Source organism: Delphinapterus leucas, chromosome 2 (genome assembly GCF_059928025.1).
Source record: "Delphinapterus leucas isolate spDelLeu-1000000601 "Yukka" chromosome 2, BTC_Dleu_Yukka2, whole genome shotgun sequence".
Classification (NCBI taxonomy): domain Eukaryota; kingdom Metazoa; phylum Chordata; class Mammalia; order Artiodactyla; family Monodontidae; genus Delphinapterus; species Delphinapterus leucas.
This window is the reverse complement of record NC_143130.1, coordinates 90,248,317-90,275,830: the sequence shown is the minus strand read 5'-3', so window position 1 is coordinate 90,275,830 and position 27,514 is coordinate 90,248,317. Positions and strand designations below refer to the sequence as shown.

General features: G+C 40.4%; 1 protein-coding gene across 1 annotated transcript in view; it reads right to left on the bottom strand.

The window, feature by feature from the left end:
* Positions 1 to 27,514, bottom strand: part of FBN1 (fibrillin 1) — a 253,200-nt gene that overhangs the window by 5,596 nt on the left and 220,090 nt on the right. The window contains exons 57-64 of the mRNA XM_022587160.3: positions 26,735 to 26,860; positions 25,968 to 26,174; positions 24,014 to 24,139; positions 23,631 to 23,753; positions 13,100 to 13,216; positions 12,703 to 12,831; positions 11,814 to 11,933; positions 172 to 403 (exon numbers count right to left, since the gene is read on the bottom strand). Coding sequence (XP_022442868.1) covers positions 172 to 403; positions 11,814 to 11,933; positions 12,703 to 12,831; positions 13,100 to 13,216; positions 23,631 to 23,753; positions 24,014 to 24,139; positions 25,968 to 26,174; positions 26,735 to 26,860 — 1,180 coding nt within the window. The remainder of the gene's footprint in view (positions 1 to 171; positions 404 to 11,813; positions 11,934 to 12,702; positions 12,832 to 13,099; positions 13,217 to 23,630; positions 23,754 to 24,013; positions 24,140 to 25,967; positions 26,175 to 26,734; positions 26,861 to 27,514) is intronic.

Sequence of the window (27,514 nt, the reverse complement as noted above, 5' to 3'; positions counted from 1 at the left end):
CCCCTTTCAAATAAAATAACCTAAAACCTTTGCAGCACTAATTGGATTTAACTCAAGAATCATAAAAAGTATGGTTCTACTCTACTAGGACAGGTCATTTTGAATTAAATATACTTAATTATGTTATGAATGAGAAAGCCTCCAACCACGACCATGGCTAGCAGTGCTTACCCTTGGCCTATTCGGAAGTAGCCAGGTGGACAGGCACAGAGATAGCCGCCCTCGGTATTGGAACAGCCGTAACTGCAGGGGGCCTGAGAAGAGCCACATTCGTTGATGTCTTGGCACCCACCACTGAACTGTTCGTACTGGAAGCCAGCAGGACACATGCACTTGTAGCTCCCCAGCGTGTTGTGGCAGGAGGCTCCTCCGCAAATGTGAGCGCTGAGGCATTCATTTTCATCTGGAGGAAAAACCAGAAGACACCGCATATGTGATACCAGCCAGAGATTGCTACGGAGGTGTCTGGATCAGGCCACTTGCTGCCGGCCAGCTGGCCCTCCCCTAGGCTCTTGGGAAGGTAACACAGGCAGAGGTGGCTGCGGTGGGAAAGGGAACAAGAGAGAAAGATGTGGAAACAGGTGTGGTCTCTTGCCATATGGTGAGCGAACGTGGTTTCTGAGGTCAAGTGCACCAGGCAGAATACATTAGGGAGTGGCATTCTGAGGACCAGCAGACTCCAGTTCTCATCTGAAGCCAATACTTGTATGTTCTGCTCTACGGGAGCATCCCGTGTAGAACGTGGGGATGGTTCATGGCTAAGGTTCAGGGTTCAGGGCGGGAGGGCAGGAATCAGTTCTTTGCACCTTTGCTTCACAAGTGCCCACTAATAGGATGATTATCTCCTGCTTTCTCAGTCTTCCTTTTTCAGGATGAGTAGGGCTGGCAAGGGCTGACATCCTGCAGGAAGTGTCGGCCCACTAGGACTTCCTTTTCAAAAGTCCATAAAAGCCTCCAGGTGCTTGCCCTGGGGATGAGTAGTGTCTTCTGGTATGTCTGCTCCCATCTCTGAATGGGCCCCTTTATCCAAACCACCTCCTGCCCAGAGTCTGGGCCATGTCTAAAGCTAAGTATGGCTGGAACAGATTCAGTGCAGACTTCACAGGCAATAATTGGGGAAAACCTACAAGAGACACAGATGCTGCAGAACTAGCTACAGATAGGGACCGGCCAAGTCTGATGGCAATAAGTAGGAAAAAGAAATCTAACTTTAACAAATCAATTCAAAGGGAAGAAACCCCTCAAGTTTCTCATCATGTCTGATGTATACTTTTTTGAAATCTCCAATATATTTTTGTAGACCTGCCTTTGTAGGGCAGCACGGAGGTTTGCTGTTAAGACATTTCTTAACTGCTAGAGCCCATTTTCAGGCATATGTTCATGTGAATGCATGTGATTGACCTTCTCCTCACTTAGCAAATACCTACTTCCAATGGAAGAGAGGAGGAGAAAGGCAACTAACACTTATTAGATGCCTACTGTATGACAGTTGGGATACTAGGTACTTCACTCCATTTACTTAACCTGCCTAACAGTCACAGAGGTAGGTATTAAAATCCCTATTTTCCAGGTGAAGAAAGCGAGACTCAGAAAGCCCCACCAAGATCTCCCAGCAGCAGCCGCAGGGCAGAGATGCACACCCAGGTCTGTCTGACTACAAAAATCACATGCTTTCCTTTATATCACAGTGTCTCTCAAAAGACTCACCCACATTTAAACTGGTCCTTTCTCTTTTACTTTTTCATTTGCTGAGGTAGATTCATTTTTCAAGAACAAAATTGTTTCTAAGAAAATATCTTTTTTTTTTTTTTAAATTAGGAGAACAGGTGGGTAAAAACGGTGAGGGCAGGATACTTGCATATATATACATACACACACACACACACAATTCAGATTGCCTTCCACCCTTCCTTCCTCTCTTCCTTCTCTTCCTCCCCCTTCCTTTCTCGACCTGCCCCCCCCCCGCCACCACTTCTTGCCTGTATGTAGTTACAGAGAGAAGAAGGAGTAGATATACAGTAAGAAAGCTATTGGTAGAGCTGCCTGCTATGGCTCAGTGCCTAGCTATGCATCTGTTTGAGATCCTTTATATCCAAGGACTCTCAAGTACCCACCCAAGGTCACTTAGGTTCTAAGGTTCCTAAAACAAAATGATTCAATATGCCATCATCTGTGTTCTTTTTTCCCTTGTTTTAAATTAGAGGTGAGCTGTGTGATAGAAACTAATGGAGACCATGGGCATCCAGGATGAATGAAGAACCGAGGGTAGTTGCTTTGGTGAAGGGAATATCTCTGGGCTGAATGTCTTCTCCTTGCCTTGCTTATCCACCTCCAGGCTTCTCACCTGCCCTCAGCTCTACAAGGCTGATCGGAATGGAGCATCCACAAGCTCCTCTCCTGTATCCTGAGCTTTTGGTTGGGCTCAGCCATCTGTTACCTGCTGGGACTCTGGCTGATAAAACCTCTAAGGTAAGGCATGGGTATATGTGGGGAAGACCTGTTAATACAGAGCTTAGATTTATTCTGTTTTGTTCCAAGGAGCAGAGATAGGACCAGTGGTTAGGAGTTAGCGGGAGAAGAGCTTCATCCTTTATGAAAAAGATATTTCTAAAAATTAAAGTTTTCTATGCATAGATTGGGCTATCTTGGGAGAAGGTGAGTACCTTTCTAGGTTGGAGAGGGATTGATATGTTAGGAAACAGATCAGACTAGATCATTGCTAAGGTTCTTTCTAAATTTGAGTATCTCTCTTTTTAACTTGGAGTATCTATTCCTGTCAAGAACTCTCCCTGTCCCCTTTTCACATTCTTTTCTACTTTATTTTACATTTTTTCCTCCCTGAGAATCTAATAAGTTTAAATTAAACTTGCTTATCTGGGTTGGAGAGATGGGGTAGAGTGGAGCACGGATTAAGATAAGAAATTGGCAAATGTTCAATGTTTACAGCTTGAAAACAATCTGTTTGTGCACTCACCCTTTCTATCAATATACAAATACCATGATTTGTTTAACATGTTTTGCACTTTTCCTGACCTTTTTCATCCTGTGTGTGCACCCTGGAGCAAATGGCTCCACAAGGAATTTTTCTACACGCCCAAGTCTTTGTTTTTATTCTTTCAGTTGTTACTTAAATTGGTGAGGGTTTTGCTCTTTTCATAAAAAGAGACAATTCTAATTTGAATGAAATAGCATTAGAGTCTCTGAAAGACACTCCTTAAAAGCAGATGGAAACCTACTTACTCTGTCCTCTAAACTCAAAGTTTCCAGCATCAGGCTCGCATAGTGTGTCTTAGCTGTGGTGTTAAGGGAGAGCCACTGGGAGAACTCCAAATGTAGAACAGCCTTTCCTTTACTAATTTCCTATAGGTCATGATGGGTCAGCTCCAACTTCAAGCTGCAAGTTTGATATTTTCTAGAAAGCAATGATATCCGTGGCCCTTTACCCTATAAACCCATCCATCTTCCAAGAGTGAACTTCTGGCTGCCTAGGAGCAAGGATCCAGGGAGGGCTGGTCCAAGAAATCTGCTCTGCATGGCTCTGGGGAAGCCATTCTGGCCCAAGGCAATACAGTGCTCCTTCTGGGTAAGTATAATTCCCAAGAATTATGAGACCAGTTTGAACTGGTATCTTCTGGGCATCAAAACCCCCAAACCTCTTCCCACTTTTTAAGAACTGAAATTTAGTTGATTTCCAATAGTGTTAGTTTCACGTGTACAGCAAAGTGATTCACTTATATATATTATATAGGTCCATCCATGTTGCTGCAAATGGCAATATTTCATTTTTTATGGCTGAGTAATATTCCATTGTGTGTGTGTGTGTGTGTGTGTGTGTGTGTGTGTGTGTATCTTCCTAAACCAATCATCTGTTGATGGGCACTTGGGTTGTTTCCACATTTTGGCTATTGTAAATAGTGCTGTTATGAACACTGGGGTGCATGTATCTTTCCGAATTAGAGTTTTCATCTTTTGGGGATATATACCCAGGAGTGGGATTGCTGGATCATATGGTAGCTCTATTTTTAGTTTATTAAATAACCTCCACACTGTTCTCCATAGTGGCTACACCAATTTACATTCCTACCAACAGTGCAGGAGGGTTCCTTTTCTCCACACATTCTCCAGATGGAGACTTTTTGATGATAGTAGACTTTCTGACCAGTGTAAGGTGATGATACCTCATAGTGGTATTGATTTGCATTTCTTTAATAATTAACAATGTTGAGCCTCTCTTCATGTTCTGATTGGTCATCTGTTTGTCTTCTTTGGAGAAATGACTATTTAGGTCTTCTGTCCACTTTTTGATTGGGTTGTTTGTTTTTTTTGATACTGAGTTGTATGAGCTGTTTGTGTATTTTGGATATTAACCCCTTGTCGGTTTCATCATTTGCAAATATTTTCTCCCATTCCATAAGTTGTCTTTTCATTTTGTTGATGGTTTCCTTTGCTGTACAAAAGCTTTTAAGTTTGATTAGATACCATTTGTTTACTTTTGCTTTTATTTCGTTTGCTTTGGGAGACTGATCTAAGAAAATATTGCTATGATTTATGTCCAAGAATGTTTTGCCTATGTTCTCTTCTAGGAATTTCATGGTGTCGTGTCTTATATTTTAGGTCTTTAAAGCATCTTGAGTTTATTTTTGTATATGGTGTGACGGAGTGTTCTAACTGCACTGATTTACATGTGGCTGTCCAGTTTTCCCAGAACCATTTGCTGAAGAGATTGTCTTTTCTCCATTGTATATTCTTGCTTCCTTTGTTGCAGATTAATTGACTGTAGGTGCGTGGGTTTATTTCTGGGCTCTCTATCTGTTCCACTGATCTATATGTATGTTTTTGTGCCAGTACCATGCTGTTTTGATTATTTCAGCTTTGTATTATAGTCTGAATTCTGGAAGGTTTATGCCTGCAGCTTTGTTCTTTTTCCTTGGAATTGCTTTGAAAATTCTGGGTCTTCGGTGGTTCCATATAAATTTTGGGATTTTTTTCTAGTTCTGTGAAAAATGTCGCAGGAAATTTGATAGGGATCACATTAAATCTATACATTGCTTTGGGTAGTATGTCCATTTTAACAACATTAATTTTTCTAATCCAAGAGCATGAGATATCTTTCCATTTCTTTGAATCATCCTTTATTAATCCTTTATTAATGTTTTATAGTTTTCAGCATATAGGTTTTTCACTTCCTTGGTAAAGTTTATTCCTAGGTATTTCATTTTATTGATGTGATTTTAAACAGGATTTTTTTTTTTTACTTATATTGTTGGTGTAAGGAAATGGAACAGATTTCTATATATTAATCTTGTATCCTGCTACCTTGCTGAATTCATTTATTAGTTCCAACAGTTTTTGTCTGGAGTCTTCAGGGTTCTCCATATAGAGTATCGTCATCTACAAATAGTGACAGTTTTACCTCTTTGCTTCCAATTTGGATACCTTTTATTTCTTCTATGATTGCTGTGGCTAGGACTTCCAATACTATGTTGAATAGAAATGGTGAGAGAGTGGGCATCCTTGTCTTTTTCCAGATTTTAGTGGGAAGGCTTTCAGCTTTTCACCATTTAACATTATATTGGCTGTTGGTTTGTCATAATGGCTTTTATAATGTTGGGATATGTTCCCTCTATACCCACTTTGATGAGAGTTTTTATCATGAATGGATGTTGAATTTTATCAAATGCTTCTTCTGCATCTGTTGAGATGATCATGTGGTTTTTGTCTTTCCCTTTGTTGATGTGGTGTAACACATTGATTTTGCATGTGAGCCACCTTTGTGACCTAGGAATGAATCCAGCTTGATCATGGTGTATGATCCTTTTTATGTATTGTTGGATTCAGTTTGCTAACATTTTATTGAGGATTTTTGCATCTATATTCATCAAAGATATTGGCCTGTAATTTTCTTTTTGTGTAATGTCTTTGTCTGGTTTTGGCATCAGGATGATGGTGGCTTCGTATAATGACTTTGGGAGTGTTACCTCCTCTTAAATCTTTTGGAATAGTTTGAGAAGGCTAGTATAAGTTCTTCTTTGTATGTTTGGTAGAATTCCCCAGTGAAGCAGTCCGGCTCTGGACTTTTGTTTGCAGGGAGTTTTTTTCATTACAGATTCTATTTTACTTCTAGTGATTGGTCTGTTCAAATTATCTGTTTCTTCTTGATTCAGTTTTGGCAGGCTGTATGTTTCTAAAAACTTGTGCATTTCTTCTACGTTGTCCAATTTGTTGGCATATAACTGTTCATAGTATTCTCTTATGATTTTTTGTATTTCTGCGGTATCAGCTGTTATTTCTCCTCTTTCATTTCTTATTTTGTTTCTTTGGGTCCTCTCTTTTCTTCTTGGTGAGCCTGGCTAGTGGTTTGTCAATTTGGGTTATCTTTTCAAAAAACTGGTTCTTGGTTTTATTGATCTTTTCTGGGTTTTTAAAAAATCTCTATTCCCTCTCTAATCTTTCTTATTTCCTTCTGCTGACTTTAGGTTTTGCTTGTTGTTTTTCTAATTCTTTTAGGTGGTAGGTTAGGTTGTTTGAGATTTTTCTTGTTTTTGAGGAAGGCCTGTATTGCTGTGAACTTCCCTCTTGAAACTGTTTTTGCTGCATCCCATAGATTGTGTAAGTTTGTGTTTCCATTGTTATTTGTCTCGAGGTATTTTCTGATTTCTTCTTTGATTTCATTGTTAACCCATTGGGTTTTTTAGTAGCGTGTTGTTTAGTCTCCATGTGTTCATTTTTTTCCCCATTTTTCTTTCTGTGGTTGATTTCTCATTTCATACTATTGTGGTCAGAAAAGATGATTGAAATAATTTATATTCTCTTAAAGTTCTTGATGCTTGTTTTGTAACCTGGGAAGTGGTCTATCCTAGAGAATGTTCCATGTGCGTTTGAAAAGAAGGTGTATTCTGGTGTTTTTATTTTGGATGTAGTGTCCTGTAGATATCAATTAAGTCCAACTGGTCTGCTGTGTCATTTAGGACCTCTGCTGCCTCACTGAGGAAGATCTGTCCATTGGTGTCAGTAGGGTGTAAGTCTCCTACTATCATTGTATTCCTGTCAATTTCTCCCTTTGTGTCTGTTAGTATTTGTTTTATATACTTAGGTGCTCCTATATTGGGTGCATGTATTATTGGGTGTAATATCCTCTTCTTGTAGTGATCCCTTTATCATTATATAATGTCCTTTTTCTTTATGGACTTTGTTTTAAAGTCTATTTTGCCTGATATGAGTATTCCTACCCCTGTTTTCTTGTCATTTCCATTTGCATGAAATATCTTTTTCCATCCCCTCACTTTCAATCTGTGTGTCTTTCTCCCTGAAGTGAGTGTCTTGTAGGCTGCTTATTATAGGTTCTTGTTTTGTTTTTTTTTGTGGTATGTGGGCCTCTCACTGTTGTGGCCTCTCCCATTGCGGAGCACAGGCTCTGGACGCACAGGCTCCGTGGCCATGGCTCACGGGCCCAGCCGCTCCGCGGCATGTGGGATCTTCCCGGACCGGGGCACGAACCTGTGTCCCCTGCATTGGCAGGTGGACTCTCAACCACTGCGCCACCAGGGAAGCCCTAGGTTCTTGTTTTTTATCCAATCTGCCACTGTGTCTTTCGATCAGAGCATTTAGTCCATTGACATTTAAAGTAATTATTGAGAGGTATGTACTTATTGTCATTTTAAACCTTGTTCTCCAGTTGATTTTGTAGTTCTTCTTTGTTCATGTCTTCTTTTTTGTTTTTCCTTTTGTGGTTTGATGGTTTTTTAAATATTATGTTTGAGTTTCCTTCTTTTTGGTTTTTGTGAATCTATTTTATGTTTTTGATTTGTGGTTACCCTGGTTTTCAAGTATGTTGACCCATAACTATATCTACTTGCTTTAAACTGATAGTCATATAAGCTCAAACACATTCTAAACAATCTACAATTTTTAGTCCCCTCCTCCAAATTTTGTGATTTTGATGTCCTATTTTACATCTTCATGTTTGCTTTTGCTATTAATTGTAGATATAATCACCTTTACAACAATTTTTTGATTGTTTTTTAATCTATGTACTGGCTTAAGTGATCTTCAATCCTTTTATATATTTGCCTTTCCTATTGGGATTATCCCTTTCCTATAGATTCTTGCTTTTCTATTTAGAGAAGACCTTTCAATATTTTTTTTTTCTTTTTTTTTTCCTGGCTGCACCACATGGCATGCAGGAGCTTAGTTCCCTGACCAGGGATAACACTCATGCCCTCTGCAGTGGAAGCGTGGAGTCCAATAACTGGACTACCAGGGAATTCCCTCAATATTTCTTTTAAGGTAGGTTTAGTATTGCTGAATTCTTTTAGTTTTTGTTTATCTGAGAAATTTTTTCTCTCTCCTTGTATTCTAAATGATAATGTTGCCAAGTGTAGAGTATCTTAGGTTGCAGGCTTTTCCCTTTCAAGACTTTGATTATATCATGACACTCCCTCTGGCCTGCAAAGTTTCTGCAGAGAAATAAGCTGAATCTTTCTCTTGCTACCTTTAGAATCCTCTCTTTAACTTTTGCCATTTTAATTATGATATGTCTTAGTGTGGGTCTGTTTAGTTTCATCTTGTTTGGGACCCTTTGTGCTTCCCGTACCTGGATATCTGTTTTCTTCTTTAGGTTTGGAAAGTTTTCAGCCATAATTTCTTCAAATACACTTTAGATCCCCTTCCCTCTCTCTTCTCCTTCTGGAACCCCTGTTATGTGTAGATTGGCACACTTTGTATTATCTCATAGGCCCCATATGTTGCTTTCATTTTTTTCACTTTTCTTTCTGTCTGCTGTTGTGATTGGGTTATTTCCATTATTCTGTCTTCCAGATCACTTATTTGTTCTTCTATGTTATTTACTGTGCTATTCATTGCTTCTAGATTGGTTTTTATCTCAGCCGTTGAGTTGTCTAATTTTGACTGGTTCCTCTTTGTAGTTTCTAGTTCATTGTTTAATCTTCATTTCTATTGATAATCTTTATTAATTCTTTAGCATTTTTCTTACCTCCTTTTTGAACTTGGGTTTAGTAGACTGGTGAGGTCTATTTCATTACCTGTTTTTTCAGGGGGTTTCTCTTATTCTTTAAACTGGGAATAGTTCCTATGCTTTTTCATTTTACTTAACTGTTTCTCCTAAATTCATAGAGACAGAGAAAGTTATCTACTCTGGTCTTGAAGGGGTGTTTTCTGTGGGAGCATCCCTTTGGTGAGAAGGCTATTTATGGTATGGATGCCAGCCATGTCTTTCCTCAGAGTGTGCTGGCCATTCTTCCTTAAGATAGAGGATGTGATTGGTGTTGTGCATCCATAGCCTGCACTGGATGTTGGATGGGGCCTCCTTTTTGCTCTGTGGCTGTCACAGCCCTGTCAGGGTGGTGTCTGCTCCACAGCTGTTGGAGTAGAAGCCCTGAGGGTCAGGTGTGGTCAGGCTCCATTGCCCTTGAGTGTGTGCTCTGTCCCAGAGGAGGTGACTGCTGAAGCAAGTAAGGCCCGTGTGGTCACAGCAAACCTAAGTGCCACCCATGCAGGTGTCCATGGTTCTGCTGAGAAGCAGCCCAAGGCTGTGTCCCTTTCTGTTGTGTTCATCCCAGACCTAGTGCTAGGCTGTGGTGTGGAGTGGGCTGCTGCTGGAGGCCAGGGTGCTGTGGCTGCAGGAATCGAGGTGGTTGTGCTACTGTGTGGAACCTGGACTGCCTCTGTGACAGGCCACTCTGAGGATCTGCCCACCCCAGATCTGGCTCCAAGCTGTGGGGTGGAATGGGTGGAGATGAGTGCTCTTGCCAGTAAACAACCTCTGCATACTCCTTTCCAGGGCCTGTCCACCCAAGTCACGCGTTTCTGTGGCACCACCTGGTGTGTGTGCTGACAAAATCCACCGTGGCCAGACCCTCCCCTGCCTGAGATTCAGCACTTAGTCACTGCTTATACTGGCAGCCCAGCCCCACACTGAGTTTCAGACTGAGAAGTGTGGCAAGCTGGCAGCTGTCAGTGCTGGTCTCTCTCCACCCTGACTGCTAGCAAGCCGGCACGTGTGCACTCCTCACAAGTAGAGTCCAGTTCCCTCCATCTGTCCCAGCAGACCTCCCAGCAGGCAAGGAAGCTCCTCAGGGTGAGGGCCGTCCACGTGGACCTTCCCTCCTTTACAGATCGTCCCAGGGGTTCCAGTCGCATCCCAATGCCTTCTTTTTTATTTTATTTTTTCCACCCTACCCAGCTTCATGGAGATCTTTCCTGCCACTTTGGTCGAATAAGAAGTCTTCTGCCAGTTTCCAGTTGGTTTTCCGTGAGAGTTGCTCCACATGTAGACGTATTTTTGATGTGTTTGTGGGGGGGAGGTGAGCTCCACGTCCTCCTATTCTGCCATCTTCATCCTCCCATCTCTTCCCACTTCCTAATAGACTCATTCTTCTACAAGTCCCAGGCAGGAGATGATCTTCATGGGGCCAAAATAGAATCTCCAGGCAATGAGGGCATGACCTGGCTATCTCTACTATTTCTGGACTGAGTGTAGGAAGAGGAGGGTTAAGGCCCAGCAGTGACAGACCTCACCTCTTTTATACTCTTCTCCACAGTTCCAGTTTCATTCAAGGGACCTACGTAATAAGGGCAGATAGGCTCATATGCTGGGTATTGAATCAACAAAGCTCATGCTGGAAGTTCTGTGAACAGTGTCAGAAACTGGTGATTAAAATCCAAGACCTTCCTGAGCTGATGACAAAGGGCTTTTTATTAAAACCAGACAGCTAATCAGCAAGCTGTGCAGCCTAAACTCTAGCACTGTGGTCATTTTAGCCAACACTACTCACCTCTGCAAAACTGCATCTTGTAAAGAATCAAACCAGATGAGAGAGACACACGTTTGATAAGTGAACATGTACCAAATGTGTCTTCATTTGGAGTAAAGTCAAGCGTTGCAATGTGGAGCAGCCACCCAGAAGGCAGTTGCTCTTTGTTTTTGCTAAGTAGGGCTCTGTAGCCAAGAGAGTGGCAGCCAAAACAGGTCACCAGAGCACAAAGCTTGCAGTGCTACTTGCTGAATGAAAAAAACAAGCAAACAAGTGAAGGTGACACTAGAAAGACAGCCCTAAAACATGAAGTTAAGAGCCTTGGGTTCTAGCCCTGGTCCTGCTACCAAAGAACCGGTAAGGACAGACTACCTTTCCTTCCTGGGCTTCTAAGCCTTCATCAGTAAAACAAAGGGCTTGGGCTAGATGGCTTGGGGTCCCTCTAAATTTACAATGTTGGGATACTCTGATGTGCATTAAGAGCTATTTTCCTATGATACTGTGGAATCAAAAATGACAGCTTCAATTTAATGGGAGATTCTAGGGGACTCCCTTATTATTCAAAACAAATTAGCAATCCTGAAAAAAACTTTCTGTGTTTGCTGCTTGCACTCTACACCAAAGATGTACAGCACTCAATGGAACCACTTCTGCGTCTTCTGGCCAAAAGTTGCTCATAACAGCCTCTCGCTGGCTGATAAGCTACAGTCAGAAGCAGGATTTTGTTGGCCTCTAAGGTGAAGAGAACTCCGTGTGGGCTGATGACTAGCAATGAAGCAGGAGAGCAAGGGGATATTGGGAGTCAAGGAATTCTGGGGACATTTCATTTCAAACGCCCTCAAAATACCCTTTATCATTATTCTTTTTTTCTTAGTTTGCTACTTTGCAAAGGCTGTGACTTCCTTCTGGATTCAACAGGTACGGACAATTTGAAATGAGTATTTGTTCAATGACAAGTTGAAAGTTTTCAGAATGAAAGCAGTTTTCTGACTCATAGGAGCTGATAGCAATTCATCTTGTGAACAAGGGAAAACTACTTGCCGACACACTGGTTCCATTGGTAGTGCTGGAGATAGCCCTGGGGGCAGCTGCACCTGTAGCCCCCGATGATGTTCTGGCAGCCATGCTGGCAGCGATGGTTTCCTTCGCACTCGTCCACATCTGAAAAGGAAGGCAGAGTCGCCTTTAAGTCACATCAATGCTTGTCTCAGAGGTGTTCTCTGAAGCGACATTTATAAGCATATGAAAGTGAAAGGCAATCTTAGTAAGAAATCTGATCCTTAAAAAATTATTCTACCACCCAAAACTTCAAGAATATCTACTCTGGAGCTTTTGATAAGTCCAAGGAAAAAAACATTCATCTATCCCTGGTAAAGTCCACAAATAAAAATGATGAAGAAACTAATGCAAGGTACATGAGCACTCTATGAGACAGCCGTGTAAATTATTTATATTTCCTTATTTGTGCCAGAATTAGAAACCAAAATGTCAGTACAGAAACAAAATCCTAAAAAATATAAGTAAAACATTTAATCCTATATTAGCAGAAGAGCTATTCCTCATATATTTAATCCACATTGAGGGAATCCTTCTAAGACTCTGGATCCAGTGACTAGAAAATTAGTCAAATTCAGGAATCTAGCTATTTTTCTTGACTGGGTCATTCCCTATTAGACTAAATTAACAACTGAGCAGAAAAAGTCTTGTTATATTCAGGAGAAGCATGTGTTATGGACACAGTCAAGCATGAGACAAAAGATGGATCTCTAAGATACGGGACCCGTGCAAACTAGAGAATACATTTCCCATCTTCAGCTGGCTATCTCCCCTGTGCTCAGTTCTGATGTCTCATAGAGGATGATGCTGCAGGTGTTTAGAGGCCACCTCCACAAGGACCGACCAGCTGGATCAAGCTAAGGGCTCCACTCACCTTCACAGCTGGCACCGCTCTGATCAAGTGAGAATCCCCGCTGGCATTCACAGGTGAAGCTTCCAGGAGTATTCTGGCAAATGCCCTTAGACCCACACAGGTTGATGTCAGAGGTGCATTCATTGTTATCTGTAAGAAGCAGCGGGGGAAAGGAGAGGGTGAAACTTCCCCGAAGCTGTCTTTGTGTTGTTTAAAAGAAAGAAAGAAAGAAGGGTGATTTGCTCAGAAAAGGCCAATAACTTTTCACATACACGCATGCACACACGCAGAGACACACATACATGTACTCACATACTTTTTTGAGTTTTATCTTCTTATTCCAACAGCAGAAGGGCTCGAAAACAATCCCTTAGAGGAATAGCTGCACTCCATATAGGATTTTTCCCCTCCCACTTACCAATGCAGGCAGTATGGTGTTGGGTAAATCCAGGAGGACATTTACATGTGAAGCTGCCAATGGTGTTAACACACAGGAACTGGCAGTTGTGCTGCTTAGTTGCACACTCATCAAGATCTATAAGAAAATGCAAGATGGGCATTGGAATTGAGCTGAAGCCCAGGTACCTAGAAGCTGCCCTAGGGAGCAGCTCTGAGTTTTCTTTTCTACATCGCAAATGACCTGGTCAGAAGAGAGCCACAGCAAATGGCTAGGAGGAACCCAGGAGATAAGGGTTTGAAAGATAAAGCATGGTTTCAGTTCAGACCAAAAATGCATTTCTTTGGGGATCCAAGAAAAACCCATTCCCTTTAGTTATAGGAATGCAGAAATTTCTCAGCAAAGAAATGTCCAATAAATTATAAAATTTAAATGAGTTACAAAATGAAATAAAAGATTAAGGATTCTCAAAAATTTCCAAAGCACTGAAAAGATCTATTCAAGTTAAAATATAAAAAGAAATGTTGGGCTTCCATGGTGGCACAGTGGTTAAGAATCTGCCTGCCAGTGCAGGGGACATTGGGACACCAGGGTTTGAGCCCTGGTCCGGGAAGATCCCACATGCAACGGAGCAACTAAGCCTGTGTACCACAACTACTGAAGCCCGTGAGCCACAACTACTGAGCCCACAAGCCACAACTACTGAAGCCCGCGTGCCTAGAGCCTGTGCTCCACAACAAGAGAAGCCACCACAATGAGAAGCCTGCACACCGCAACAAAGAGTAGCCCCCGCTCGCTGCAACTAGAGAAAACCCGCCTGCAGCAATGAAGACCCAACACAGCCAAAAATAAATAAATAAATTAATTAATTAAAAAAGAAATGTTGAGGGTGGAAATGAATTTCTCTGCTTGGTTCTTTCCTGTTTGCTGTTTTTAATCTTCTCAAATGAGCTGGTCAACCAGGTCAAACCAAACAAAACTAACTTTTTTGTTTAGATTCTCCTTTGGATAAAACAAAATTGAGTAATCAGGAAGGAAACAAAGGAAAGAAAAAAAAATCATTCTGATAAGCCAATAGCATTTTTTTAAAGACTGCCTACAGTATTTATCCAACATTATTTTCCACTTCTCAATAAAATCCTCTGCTTTGACCAGGCCTCTTTCCTCACTGCCAGAGCTTCTGGCTCTTTCTGAACTCCACAGCTATTTTAAGCCTTTAAGAGATACAAAGTGTGTTCCAGCTTTTAGTTGAATTTTAATTAAAAAAAAAAGAAACTGCAGAGAATTCAGAAATCTATCGGCCTACCTTCCTTCCTGCCTGGCTCTCTGCCTGCCTCCCTCCCTTTCTTGTGATCTTCTTTTATCACTGTATACAGAGCTGTACTTGGAGCTGCAAATCAGTGCCAGTTCCTGGCTAGACTAATATCTGGAGTGGACCTGAACTAAAGAACTGCCCATATTTCTCCCAGTGCTGACATCTCTTAAAAAGGAGCCAATCCTGTGCTCTTTCCATTGCTGGGGAGTTGCTGTTTCTGCTTTTCTGGTTTCTGCATGATTGGCAGCTGTATGTCTCCTGCCAGCAGGTGGCCTCCCCTCTCTGTGACCCCAGGGGACTTGCTAGAGCACCATCACACGGTTACTGAAGCTTACCTGCAAACATGTGAGGGGGACAATTCAGTGATTTAAAAAAATTTTTTATTTCATATTGGGGTATAGTTGATTAACAACGTTGTGTTACTTTCAGGTGTACAGCAGAGTGATTCAGTTATACATATACATGTATCCTTTTTCAAATTCTTTTCCCATTTAAGTTATTGTGGAATATTGAGCAGAGTTCCCTGTGCTATAGAGTAAGTCCTTGTTGGTTGTCTATTTTAAATACAGTAGTGTATATATATATCAATCCCAAACTCCCAATATCGATCCCAAACTCCCAATTTGTCCCTCCCCCCCACCTTTCCCCTTTGGTAACCATAAGTTTGTTTTCTAAGTTTGTCTGTTTCTGTTTTGTAAATAAGTTCATTTGTATGTTTTGTTTTAGATTCCACATATAAGCAATATCATATTGCTTATATTGATAAGCAATTGATCATATTGAAATATTTGTCTTTTTCTGTCTGACTTACTTCACTTAGTATGATAATCTCCAGGTCTATCCATGTTGCAGCAAATGGCATTATTTCATTCTTGTTAATGGCTAAGTAATATTACATTGTATATATGTACCACATCTTCTTTATCCATTCCTCTATTGACGGACATTTAGTTGTTTCCATGTCTTGGCTATTGTAAACAGCGTTGCAGTGAACATTGGGCTGCATGTATCCTTTTGAACCATGGTTTTCTCCAGATATATGCCCAGGAGTGGGATCGCTGGATCATATGGTAGCTCTGTTTTTAGTTTTTTAAGGAACCTCCCTACTGTTCTCCATAATGGCTGTACCAATTTACATTCCCACCAACAGTATAGGAGGGTTACTTTTCTCCACACCCTCTCCAGCATTTACTATTTGTAGACTTTTTGATGATGGCCATTCTGACTGGTGTGAGATGATATCTCACTGTAGTTTTGATTTGCATTTCTCTAATAATTAGTGATGTTGAGCATCTTTTCGTGTGCCTCTTGGCCATGTGTGTGGCCAAGGGGCACATTTCTCCATTTCTCTTTGGAGAAATGTCTATTTAGATCTTTTGTCCATATTTTGATTGGGTAGTTTGTTTGTTTGATAGAGAACTGCATGAGGTGTTTGTAGATTTTGGAGATTAATCCCCTGTTGGTCACATCATTTGCAAATATTTTCTCCCCTTCTGTGGGTTGTCTTTTCGTTTTGTTTATGGTTTTTCCTTTGCTGTGCAAGAGCTTTTGAGTGTAATTAGGTCCCATTTGTTTATTTTTATTTTTACTTCCATTACTCTAGGAGATGGATTGAAAAAGATGTTGCTTCAATTTATGTCAAAGTGTTCTGCCTATGGTTTCCCTTAAGAGCTTTAAGGTATCAAGTCTTACATTTAGGTGTTTAATCCATTTTGAATTTATTTTTGTGTATGGTGTTCAAGACTGTTCTAATTTCATTCGTTTACATGTAGCTGTCCAGTTTTCCAGGTACCATTTATTGAAGAGACTGTCTTTTCTCCATTGTATAGCCTTGCCTCTTTTATCATAGATTAATTGACCATCAGTGCATGGGTTTATTTCTGGGCTTTCTATCCTGTTCCATTGATCTATAGTTCTGTTTTTGTGCCAGTACTATACTGTTTTGATGACTGTAGCATTGTAGTATAGTCTGAAGTGAGACTATACTTGATTCCTCCAGCTCTGTTTTTCTTTCTCAAGATTGCTTTGTCTATTTGGGATCTTTTGTGTCTCCATACAAATGTTAAAATATTTTGTTGTAGTTGTGAAAAATGCCATTGGTAATTTGATAGGGATTGCAATGAATCTGTAGATTGCCTTGGGTAGTACAGTCATTTTGACAATATTGATTCTTCCAATCCAAGAACATGGTATATCTTTCCATCTGTGTGTGTCATCTTCGATTTCTTTCATCAGTGTCTTTTAGTTTTTGGAGTACAGTTCTTTTGCCTCTTTAGGTAGGTTTATTCCTGGGTGTATTATTCTTTTTGATGCGATGATAAATGGGATTGTTTCTTTTATTTCTCTTTCTGATCTTTTGTTGTTGATGATTCTTCCAATCCAAGAACATGGTATATCTTTCCATCTGTGTGTGTCATCTTCGATTTCTTTCATCAGTGTCTTTTAGTTTTTGGAGTACAGTTCTTTTGCCTCTTTAGGTAGGTTTATTCCTGGGTGTATTATTCTTTTTGATGCGATGATAAATGGGATTGTTTCTTTTATTTCTCTTTCTGATCTTTTGTTGTTGATGTATAGAAATGCAACAGATTTCTGTGTATTAATTTTGTATCCTGCAACATTAACAGATTCACTGATGTGCTCTAGTAGTTTTCTGGAAGCATCTTTAGGATTTTCTATGTATAGCATCATGTCATCTGCAAACAGTGACAGTTTTACTTCTTTTCCAATTTGGATTCCTTTTCTTTCTTTTTTTTCTCTGATTGTTACGGCTAGGACTTCCACAACTATATTGAATAGAAGTGGCGAGAGTGGACATTCTTGTTTGGTTCCTAATCTTAGAGGAAATGCTTTCAGCTTTTCACCATTGAATATGATGTTAGCTGTAGGTTCATCATATATGGGCTTTATTATGTTGAGGTATGTTCCCTCTATGCCCAATTCCTGGAGAGTTCTTTTTTTTTAAATCATAAATGGGTTTTGAATTTTGTCCAAAGATTTTTATGCAAATCTATTGAGATGATTATATGATTTTTATTCTTCAGTTTGTTAATATGGTGTATCACACTGATTGATTTGCAGATATTGAAAAATCCTTGCATCCCTGGGATAAATCCCACTTGATCATGGTGTATGATCCTTTTAATGTATTGTTGGATTTGGTTTGCTAGTATTTTGTTAAGGATGTTTACATCTAAGTTCATCAGTGATATTGGCCTGTAATTTTCTTTTTTGGAGGTCTCTTTGTCTGGTTTTGGTACCAGGGTGATGGTGGCCTCATAGAATGAGTTTGGGAGTGTTCCTTCCTCTGCAGTTTTTTTCTAACAGTTTCAGAATAGGTGTTAACTCTTCTCTAAATGTTTGATAGAATTTGCCTGTGAAGCCATTTGGTCCTGAACTTTTGTTTGTTGGGGTTTTTTTAATCAGTTTCAATTTCAGTACTTGTGATTGGTCTGTTCATATTTTCTGTTTCTTCCTGGTTCTGTCTTTAGAGATTGTACCTTTCTAAGAATTTGTCTGTTTCTTCTAGGTTGTCCATTTTATTGGCATACAGTTGCTTGTAGCAGTCTCTTAGGATACTTTGTATTTCTGTGGTGTCAGTTGTAACTTCTCCATTTTCGTTTCTAATTTTATTGATTTGAGCCCTCTCCCTTTTTTTTCTTGATGAGTCTGGCTAAAGGTTTATCAGTTTTGTTTAACTTTTCAAAGAACCAGCTTTTAGTTTCATTGATCTTTTCTATTGTTTCTTCATCTCTGGTTCATTAATTTCTGCTCTGATCTTTTTGATTTCTTTCCTTCTACTAACTTTGGGTTTTGTTTGTTCATCTTTCTCTAGTTGCGTTAGGTGTAAGGTTAGGTTGTTTACTTGAGATTTTTCTTGTTTCCTGAGGTTAAGACTGTATTGCTATAAACTTCCCTCGTAGAAGTGCTTTTGCTGCATCCCGTAGGTGTTGGACTGTCGTGTTTTCATTTTCATTCGTCTCTAGGTATTTTTTGATTTTCTCTTTGATTTCTTCAATGATCCATAGGTTTTTCAGTAGCATATTGTTAAATATTTATCTGGGTGTGCCGCGTCTTAGTTGTGGCACATGGGATCTTTGTTGCTACTTGCGGGATCTTTTAGTTGTGGCATGCAGGATCTTTAGTTGCACCATGTGGGATCTAGTTCCCTGACCAGGGATTGAACCCGGGCCCCCTGCATTGGGAGTGCAGAGCCTTAGCCACTGGACTACCAGGAAAGTCCCTAGTAGCATATTGTTTAGCCTCCACATTCTTTTAGTTGATTTCTAATCTCATAGTGTTGTGGTTGGAAAAGATGTTTTACATGATTTCAATTTTCTTAAATTTACTAAGGCTCACTTTGTGGCCCAGCATGTGATCTATCCTGGAGAATGTTCCATGTGCACTTGAGAAGAATGCTTTCAGATGAAATGCTTTGTAACTATCAATTAAGTCCATCTGGTCTAATGTGTCATTTAAGACCTATGTTTTCTTACTGATTTCCTGTCTGGATTATCTCTCCATTGATGAAAATGGGGTGTTAAAGTCCCCCACTAGTATTGTGTTACTGTCAATTTCTCCTTTTATGGCTGTAAGTATTTGCCTTATATACTGAGGTGCTCCTATGTTGGGTGCATATATATTTAAAACTGTTATATCTTCTTTGATTGATCCCTTGATCATTATGTAGTGTCCTCCTTTGTCTTTGTCTCTTGTAACAGTCTTTATTTTAAAGTGTATCTTGTCTGAAATGAGTATTACTACCAGCTTTCTTTTGATTTCCATTTGCATGGAATACCTTTTCCAACCCCTCATTTTCAGTCTGTATGTGTCCCTAGATATGAAATGGGTGTCTTGTGGACAGCGTATATACGGGTCTTGTTTTTCTAGCCATTCAGCCAGTTTACATCTTTCAGTTGGAGAATTTAATCCATTTACACTTAAGGTAATTATCGATATGTATGTTCTTATTGCTGTTTTAAAAACTGTTTTGGCTTTGTTTTTGAGGGTCTTTTGTCTTCTCTTCCTCTTCTGTTCTCTTGGATTCCTCTTTCTTTTTTGTGTGTGTATCTATTGCAGATTTTCAGTTTGCGGTTACCATGAGGTTTTCATATAGCAGTCTATATATAAACAAGATTGTTTTAAGTTGCTGGTCTTTTAATTTCAAATGCATTTCCAATATCCTGCATTTGTACTCTCCTCTTCTCACCATTGCTCGTTTTGATATCCTCTTTGGGTGTGGGTGATTTCCTACCTTTATGTTTGCCTTTACCAGTGAGCTTTTCCATTCATAATTTTCTTGTTTCTAGTTGTGGCCTTTTCTTTTCAGCCTAGAGAAGTTCCTTTTGCATTTTTTGCAAAGCTGGTTTGGTGGTGCTGAATTCTCTTAACTTTTGCTTGTCTGTAAAGCTTCTGATTTCTCTGAATATGAATGGCAGCCTTGCTGGGTAGAGTGTTCTTAGTTGTAGGTTCTTCCCTTTGATCACTTTAAATATATTGTGCCACTCCCTTCTGGCCTGCAGAGTTTCTGCTGAGAAATTAGCTGAGAGTTTCCTTGTATGTTGTTTCTTCTCTCTTCTTGCTTTTAATATTTTTTCTTTGTGTTTAATTTTTGTCAGTTTGATTACTATGTGTCTTGGTGTGTTCCTCCTTGGGTTTATCCTGCCTGGGACTCTCTGTGCTTCCTGGACTTGGGTGACTGTTTCTTTTCCCATGTTAGGGAAGTTTTCAGCTATTTATCTCCTCAAATATTTTCTCAGGTCCTTTCTCTCTCTTTTATCCTTCTAGGACCCCTATAATGCAAATGTTGGTGCATTTAATGTTGTCCCAGAGGTCTCTTAGACTGTCTTCATTTCTTTTCATTCTTTTTTCTTTATTGTGTTCCATGGCAGTGATTTCCACCATTCTGTCTTCCAGGTCACTCATCCGTTCTTCTGCCTCGCTTATTCTGCTATTGATCCCTTCTAGTGTATTTTTTATTTCAGTTATTGTATTGTTCATCTCTGCTTGTTCTTTAGTTCTTCCAGGTCTTTGTTAAACATTTCTTGTATCTTCACAATATATGCCTCCACTCTTTCCAAGATCTTAGATCATCTTTACTATCATTACTCTGAATTCTTTTTCAGAGTAATTGCCTATCTCCACTTCATTTAGTTCTGCTGGGATTTTATCTTGTTCCTTCATCTGGGACATATTCCTCTGCTGTCTCATTTTGTCTAACTTTTTGTGATTGATTGTGGTTTCCATTCTGCAGGCTGCAGGGTTGTAGTTCTTCTGCTGCTGTCTGCCCCCCTGGTGGATGAGACCTAAGAGGCTTGTGCAGGCTTCCTGATGGGAGGGACTGGTTCCTGCCCACTGGTGGGTGGAGGTGTGTCTTATCCCTCTGGTGGGCAGTGCTGTGTCAGGGGGTGTGTTTAGTGGGCAGTTACTCAGGAAGACTTTATGCAGCCTGTCTGTTGATGGCTGGGGCTGTGTTTCTGCCCTGTTGGTTGTTTGGCCTGAGGTGTCCCAGCACTGGAGTCTACAGGCTGTTGGGTGGGGCCAGGTCTTGGTGAGATAAAGGCAGTGTCCAGGAGGGCTCATGCCAATCAGTACTCTTCAGAACCACCACCTCCAGTGTTTGTCCCCACTGTGAACCACAGTCACCCCTACCTCTGCAGGAGACCCCTCCAGTTACCAGCAGGTAGGTCTGGCCCAGGCTTTTATGAGGTCACTGCTTTTTTCCCTGGGTCCTGGTGCACATGAGATCTTGTGTGCACCTCCAAGAGCAGATTTTCTGTTTTCCCCAGTCCTGTAGAATTCCTGCAGTCAAACCCCACTGGCCTTTAAAGCCAGTTTCTCTGGGGATCCTCTTTGCATTGCCAGACCCCCAGGCTGGGGAGCCAGTGTCGGGCTCAGAACTTTCACTCCTGTGGGAGAACTTCTGTGGTATAATTATTTTCCAGTTTGTGGGTCACCTACCCAGTGTGTGTGTGATTTGATTTCATTGCGATTGCGCTCCTCCTACCATCTCATTCTGGCTTCTTCTTTGTCTTTGGATGTAGGATACAGTAAGTCCCCTACATATGAACCTTCAAGTTGCGAACTTTCAAAGATGCAAATGTGCATTCACATGCCCAATCAATCATGTAAGTTAGTTCACGTGTCTGGTGTACGTTGTCGTGTGTGCATCCCCTACAAGTGGTTGTGCTTTTGTGTACTTTACAGTACTGTATAGAATACAGTACTGTACAGTATCTTTATTTCAAGACCAGGATGTCTGGAAGCAAGTGTAAAAACAGCTGTGATAGAGCTGGTACTACTGTACTTTTCAAGGTTCTATACTGTAGGCTTTTATTTTTTGTGTTTGTTTTCTTATGTATTATTTGTGTGCAAAGTATTATAAAACTATTACAGTACAGTACTATATAGCTGATTGTGTCAGTTGTGTACCTAGGCTAACTTTGTTGGACTTATGGACAAATCAGACTTACGAACGCACTCTCGGAATGGAAACCATTCATATGTAGGGGACTTACTGTGTATTTTTTGGTAGGTTCCAGTGGGTTTCTTTTTGTGAATAGTTGTTCAGCAGGCAGTTGTGATTTTGGTGTTTTCCTAAGAAGAGGTGAGGTCACATCCTTCTAACCCGCCATCTTGTCTCTGCCTCCAACCTTACAATACTATCTTTAGCTACACCATTAAGAACAGCAATGCACTTGCTGTTTTCACATCCAAGAATCCCCTTCTTTCCTCTTACTGGGTTCCTACCCATCTCTCATGGGGTAAGTGCTGGTCCTTCATTTCCCCTGGGGTCATCCTTCTAGCCTCTTTCCTCCGTTTCAATAATACATGCATCTGCACCACTCATTTTGATATTTAGTCATATATGCCAAGTATGTAGAAGAATTTAGACCTTATGAGAAAAATAGGAGAAAGAGTCTTATATTGTAAGTAGATGTGTAAAATTTTTTTGTATTCCTAAAATCAGAGTATTACAGATGTTTTTCATATTAATACATTGTAAAAGAACATAACTACTACTATACATTTATTTTCATTTTCCATCTCTTAATTGCTAGAAATTTTTAGGATTTTCTGCCCCCACAAGTTAGAAAGATGCTGTAAATTTGTTTTGATTCGTACAGTTAGTATACACACTGAGAGACATTTTCCCCCTGAAGTTGGTTTTTCATTTACACAAATAAGTTTGTGGCTGTGAGCTGTAGCCTCACGCTGCCCAGAACTCACTGTGATCCACAGATGTAGAATAAGTTCTATGTTTTAAGGCAGAATTTTTGAGTAGCTCTCAACTTCCTCTCCCCATACTGCAGGATTGTATAGGACTTGTGCTGCACAGGAAAATTTCAAGCATTGTCCATATGTTATCCTGTATTACCTGCCTCTTAACTCTCCCCCTTTCAGCAGACAGAGGAAAAGGGTTGATGGCTCTACTTCTCTTCTCTTTGCTCTCCTCTTCCACTCCATCCTACCATTTAACTTCCTTTACTTCCTCCCAGTCTTCATGGCAGAACACACTAACTCTTATTCTGCCATCTGGTCTACCTTTCCTTCTTCAAATTATCCTTGAGTCTGACTCACTTGTGCTGTTCACTCAATATGTGAAGTTCTTATTACAAGAACAAATTTATACCAATATAATTTTGCAAAGGATAACTTCTGGTTGATCAGGAATTTCTGCAGAGAGTTTGATGTATCTTAATTCTTTGTAATATCTGTGTCTCAAATAAGCTGCTGGGGGTCAGGAATGGCCCTATTTTGCAGAACAAAAACCTAGACAAAGTGTTTACTTAATTAGGCATAGTGTTCTCTAGGATCATGGCACTGATTAACCTGAGGTAGGCAGGACCATACTGGGCTATATAGTTACTGAATAGACTGATTGATTAAATCCTTTTAAAAAAAATCCTTTCTATTTATTGCATTAATGTGATCAGGTATCTGATTCACTTGAGCCTTGGAGAGCTGGCCCTGCTGTCTGAGATGCTCATGGACGTCCCCCATGGATGCCCATGGGACAGGCAGTGAGGATGGCTGCTGCCACTGTTCCTCTGCAATCTCCCTGGCCTCAGCCTCCCTCCAACCAGAATAGAGGAGGTGGGTCACAGGGAGGCACTTACCCCAGGGAAGCACTTCTTGCCTGCAGAGAGGGTCTTTCAGCTTTGGATCCCTCAAAGGCACAAGGAATGCGACCATGTGCCCAGGAGACAGATGAGTGGGTGGAGGCAAATTCTACTTTACCTTTGCAGCTCCTTCCATCCTCCTGCAGAATGTAGCCTTTCGGGCATGAACACTGGTAACTCCCTTCTGTGTTCTTGCAGATAAAGTTGCAGGGTTTGGGGGCCTGGTTGCACTCATTCAGATCTACAATCAAAGAGATACAATGTGACTGCCCATCTAAAAAGATGCCTAAATGCTCAATACCCACAGCATCTAACAAAGAATCCTAGTTTTGAGGAAGGAAAAAGTAAATTCTGTGTAGTCTTTGATCACTGTCTTACATTTCCTTAAGAAATTACACAGTCTTTTTAGATTTTTAGTTTGAGGGGTTTTTTTTTTTTTTTCACCATAATGTACAATTTCCACCTGGGAATAAACCTGAGCATCAGAAATAGAGCACTTACCTACGCAGGCAGTTCCAGTTATATCTGGAGTATAGCCAGTTTTACAAATGCAGTGATATGATCCTCTGTCATTGACGCATTCCCCATTCCGGCAAACATCATGAATAACCTTGCACTCATCAATATCTATAATGAGTAGAAAGTAAAATGAGAAAGACATTATAAAATGGACAACATTCATACATAGGGGTCACTTCACTATAAATACTAAAACTGTGTGACTATATTATGGACCTAAGGAATTAAACCAAAGGGATGACAGCATACGTTTCATATGTAATGGTAGCTGTATTGAAAGGGAAATGAATAACTTTATTAGACTATAGGGGAAAACTTAATAATTGCTCTTCTAAATTTATATTGTTTTTCTCCATTGGGTCCAGAGAACAACATCTAGACATATTTAACTCCATGCTCCATCTCATGCCATCGCGCTTGCCTCCTCCAGACATCTCATAAATGAATCACAGCAGAAGATCCTTTTGATAAGGAAATCCCATTTTCTTCTAATAGTGTATGTCCAAAATAAGGAAAGTTTTCTTTCTATTCTTTTTGTTGTGTTTAAAGTTAATGCTGAAAAATAACAGATTGCATACTTCTGGGGAAATGGGACCAAACTTCCCTCCTTTGGTTGAGGGAGGCATCAGTGGCTCACTGGGCTGAGTTTTTGCAGCCTGCTAGGGAAGAGAGACCCTTATTCACAGCTCCACCACAGGGAGAAAGATTTGTTGGTCAATATGTACTATTGGGCATTAAAGACACTGTCCCCCATATCTTGACCCATCTCTTTCCTTACTGCTTGGCGGGATGCCAATACCAAGTGAGTGCTTAGCCTTTGATTGATTGCCAAGTAACCATTTTCTATCAATCAACAGCTCTTATTTTTCCTGATTTTTTCAAGTTTACTCTGAAATGCAATTTAGCATACCCACATTGGTCTCAAGAAAAGTCTTTCCACCATCTCATTTTCATATCCTCCAAAGAATCATAAACTGCTTTTGGTCATTCCATCTTATCTATTCTGTCTCTTACCACATCCAGTTCTGTTAGTTATTCCACCGTTAGCCACATCTTTCTAACATGAACACAAATCTTCTTTAATCTCTTCTCCTCTCACTTCTAATTTCCTCCCAAGGAGCTCAAAAAGTCTTTCTCCTTTCTCTTTCATGAGACTAAAAACAATTTCAGTTGATAAACATAATCCTGAAATTTTTTTTCAGAGTTGCCTCAGACACCTCAACAGCCTCCTCATCCCTCGCAAGGTCAAGCGACTTGCAGTGTCCCAGAGGCAATTGTCTTAATTGCCAATACAATCGCCCCTCCATATCCAGGGCATTGGTTCCAGGACCCTCACTGATACCAAAATCCACGGACGCTCAAGTCCCTTGTATAAAATGGCATAGTATAGCTGGCACTGTAGGTTCAATCAATCAGCCTCGAATCGATATCAGTCTAGGGTTGGTTGGATCTACGGATGTGGAACCTACAGATATGGAAGGCTGACTGTGTATCAGCGTTGTTTATACTTCTTTCATGCAGTATATTTCAGCCAATTTTATGAGATGATAAGATATACATTGGCGGACTAGTTTAGGAGCTTAGTGATCATTTATTCCAAAGTTTATCTAAAAAATTATATTCTGAGTAACCAGTAACTGACTTATAACAAACTTTGGCTTGAAAAGTTGAGGACTTGTAATGCAGAGGCAGGGACTCAAGCACACACAATTTAATCAGACCAAGGACACTTCGGCAACATGAACTTGAATATCTAAAATACCACAATGAAGCCTCTTTTTGTCAACCTATACTATGCAACTCAGCCTAGGCCCATATTATAGATTCTGTATTCTCATCTGTTCTTCATGAAACAAATACCCTGAAAGTATTTTTGGACCATAAACAAAGTAAAGTACCTGCTCTGTTGGTCAAAAATCAGAACAAAATAAAGTACCTGCTCCGTTGGTCATAAACCCTCGGCCATGGGGGCAGAGTTTTTTGAAAGCCACAGTGCCCTGGAAAGGGCAGATCTCACAGTGGGGACCCCAGCCTCTCCCTCCGTCGCAGCAGCATTCAGACTTGGTGACTGGGTTCCTGTTGCTTGAGCCGATCTGACACATGTTTTGGAGCACCTCTGTGAAGCAGTACCCTTCCCGGTTGTCTGGATGGGACATGATATTGCAAAGAGAATTGGGGGGAATTTTAGGAGCATAACAAGGTATTCAGAATTTGGTCAGATATAAAACCCAAGAAGGATGTTAACAAACACTTTACCCTGGGTGAGAAGGAGCAAGAAGGGAAAGCTGGAAGCGGCAGTAAGAGAGAAAGGATGACATCTGGGGAAAACAAGAAAGACAAGAAATTCAGTAAGCGGGCAGAAAGGCCTTGGCCTCGACAAGATTATCACTCTATCTGCTCCCAGAAATATGGGGGAATAGTCATTCTCTAGAGAGGGGCAGAGGAACACTTGGAAACTGATCCTGAGCATCAAGGGCTTAAAAAGGGAGCTGAGAAAGAAATTCCAAGCAAGTGATTCAATGATACAGTTAGCAAAGGAAGAAGTTAGCGGCAGGGTGGTGCTAAACCCAGTGGACAATCACGGTCATTGAGTCATCTCCAAAATATGAACATTTTTAACAGTTTCTATCATTTCAAATAAGAGATCTGGTTTCAAGTGTCCCAGTGGGGGGGTTACAAAAGCATCCTGTCATCTGTACTCACCAAGGCACTCATCCTGGGTGGGGCTGGCTGTGAAGCCATCATTGCACTCGCAGGTATAGCTCCCCCTGGTGTTGAGGCAGCGCCCGTTCTCACAGATCCCAGGCTTGGTCTGACATTCATTCTCATCTGTGTGGTTTAATTGAAGGGCCAAACACAAGAGGAGTCATCTGTCTGCTTTGTACAAAGATGGATTCTTTTTCTTTTAAAAATTTAGTTTGTGAATAGGTAACCTATTCACATTGTTCCAAATCCAAAAGGTACAAAAGAATAGTCAGCAAATGTGCCCCTCCCTCCCCTTTCCCCAGCCACCAAACTCCCCTCCTGGGAAGCAACCAGTGCTACTGCCAGTTTCTAAAGTATCCTTCTAGAGATGAATTATGCCCATACAAACAAATACAACCATTCATGCATGTACCTCTACCCTTTTAAAAACATAATTGATAGCATTTTTATATACTTAAACAGATGGTAGCATTTTAGGTACATTTACATTTTTCACTTAATAAAATTTAAAACTTCCCATATCTGTATATGTAGAGGATTCTCAAAGGATTATTTTAAATGAAGGAAAAAGAACCTTAAGATCAATCTGTTAAAGAAATATTACAGTACTTCACTAGAATAATGTCTGTGATGGTCAGTTTTGACCTGAGGGAGTTTATCTATACTAATCTTCTGATTCAGGGTAGATTATGCTTATTATAATACTTCAATAATATTAAGGAATCATAATTCAGTCTCCCAGGTTTAAAAAAAGCCTTAAAATAGCTGGAGAGTCTT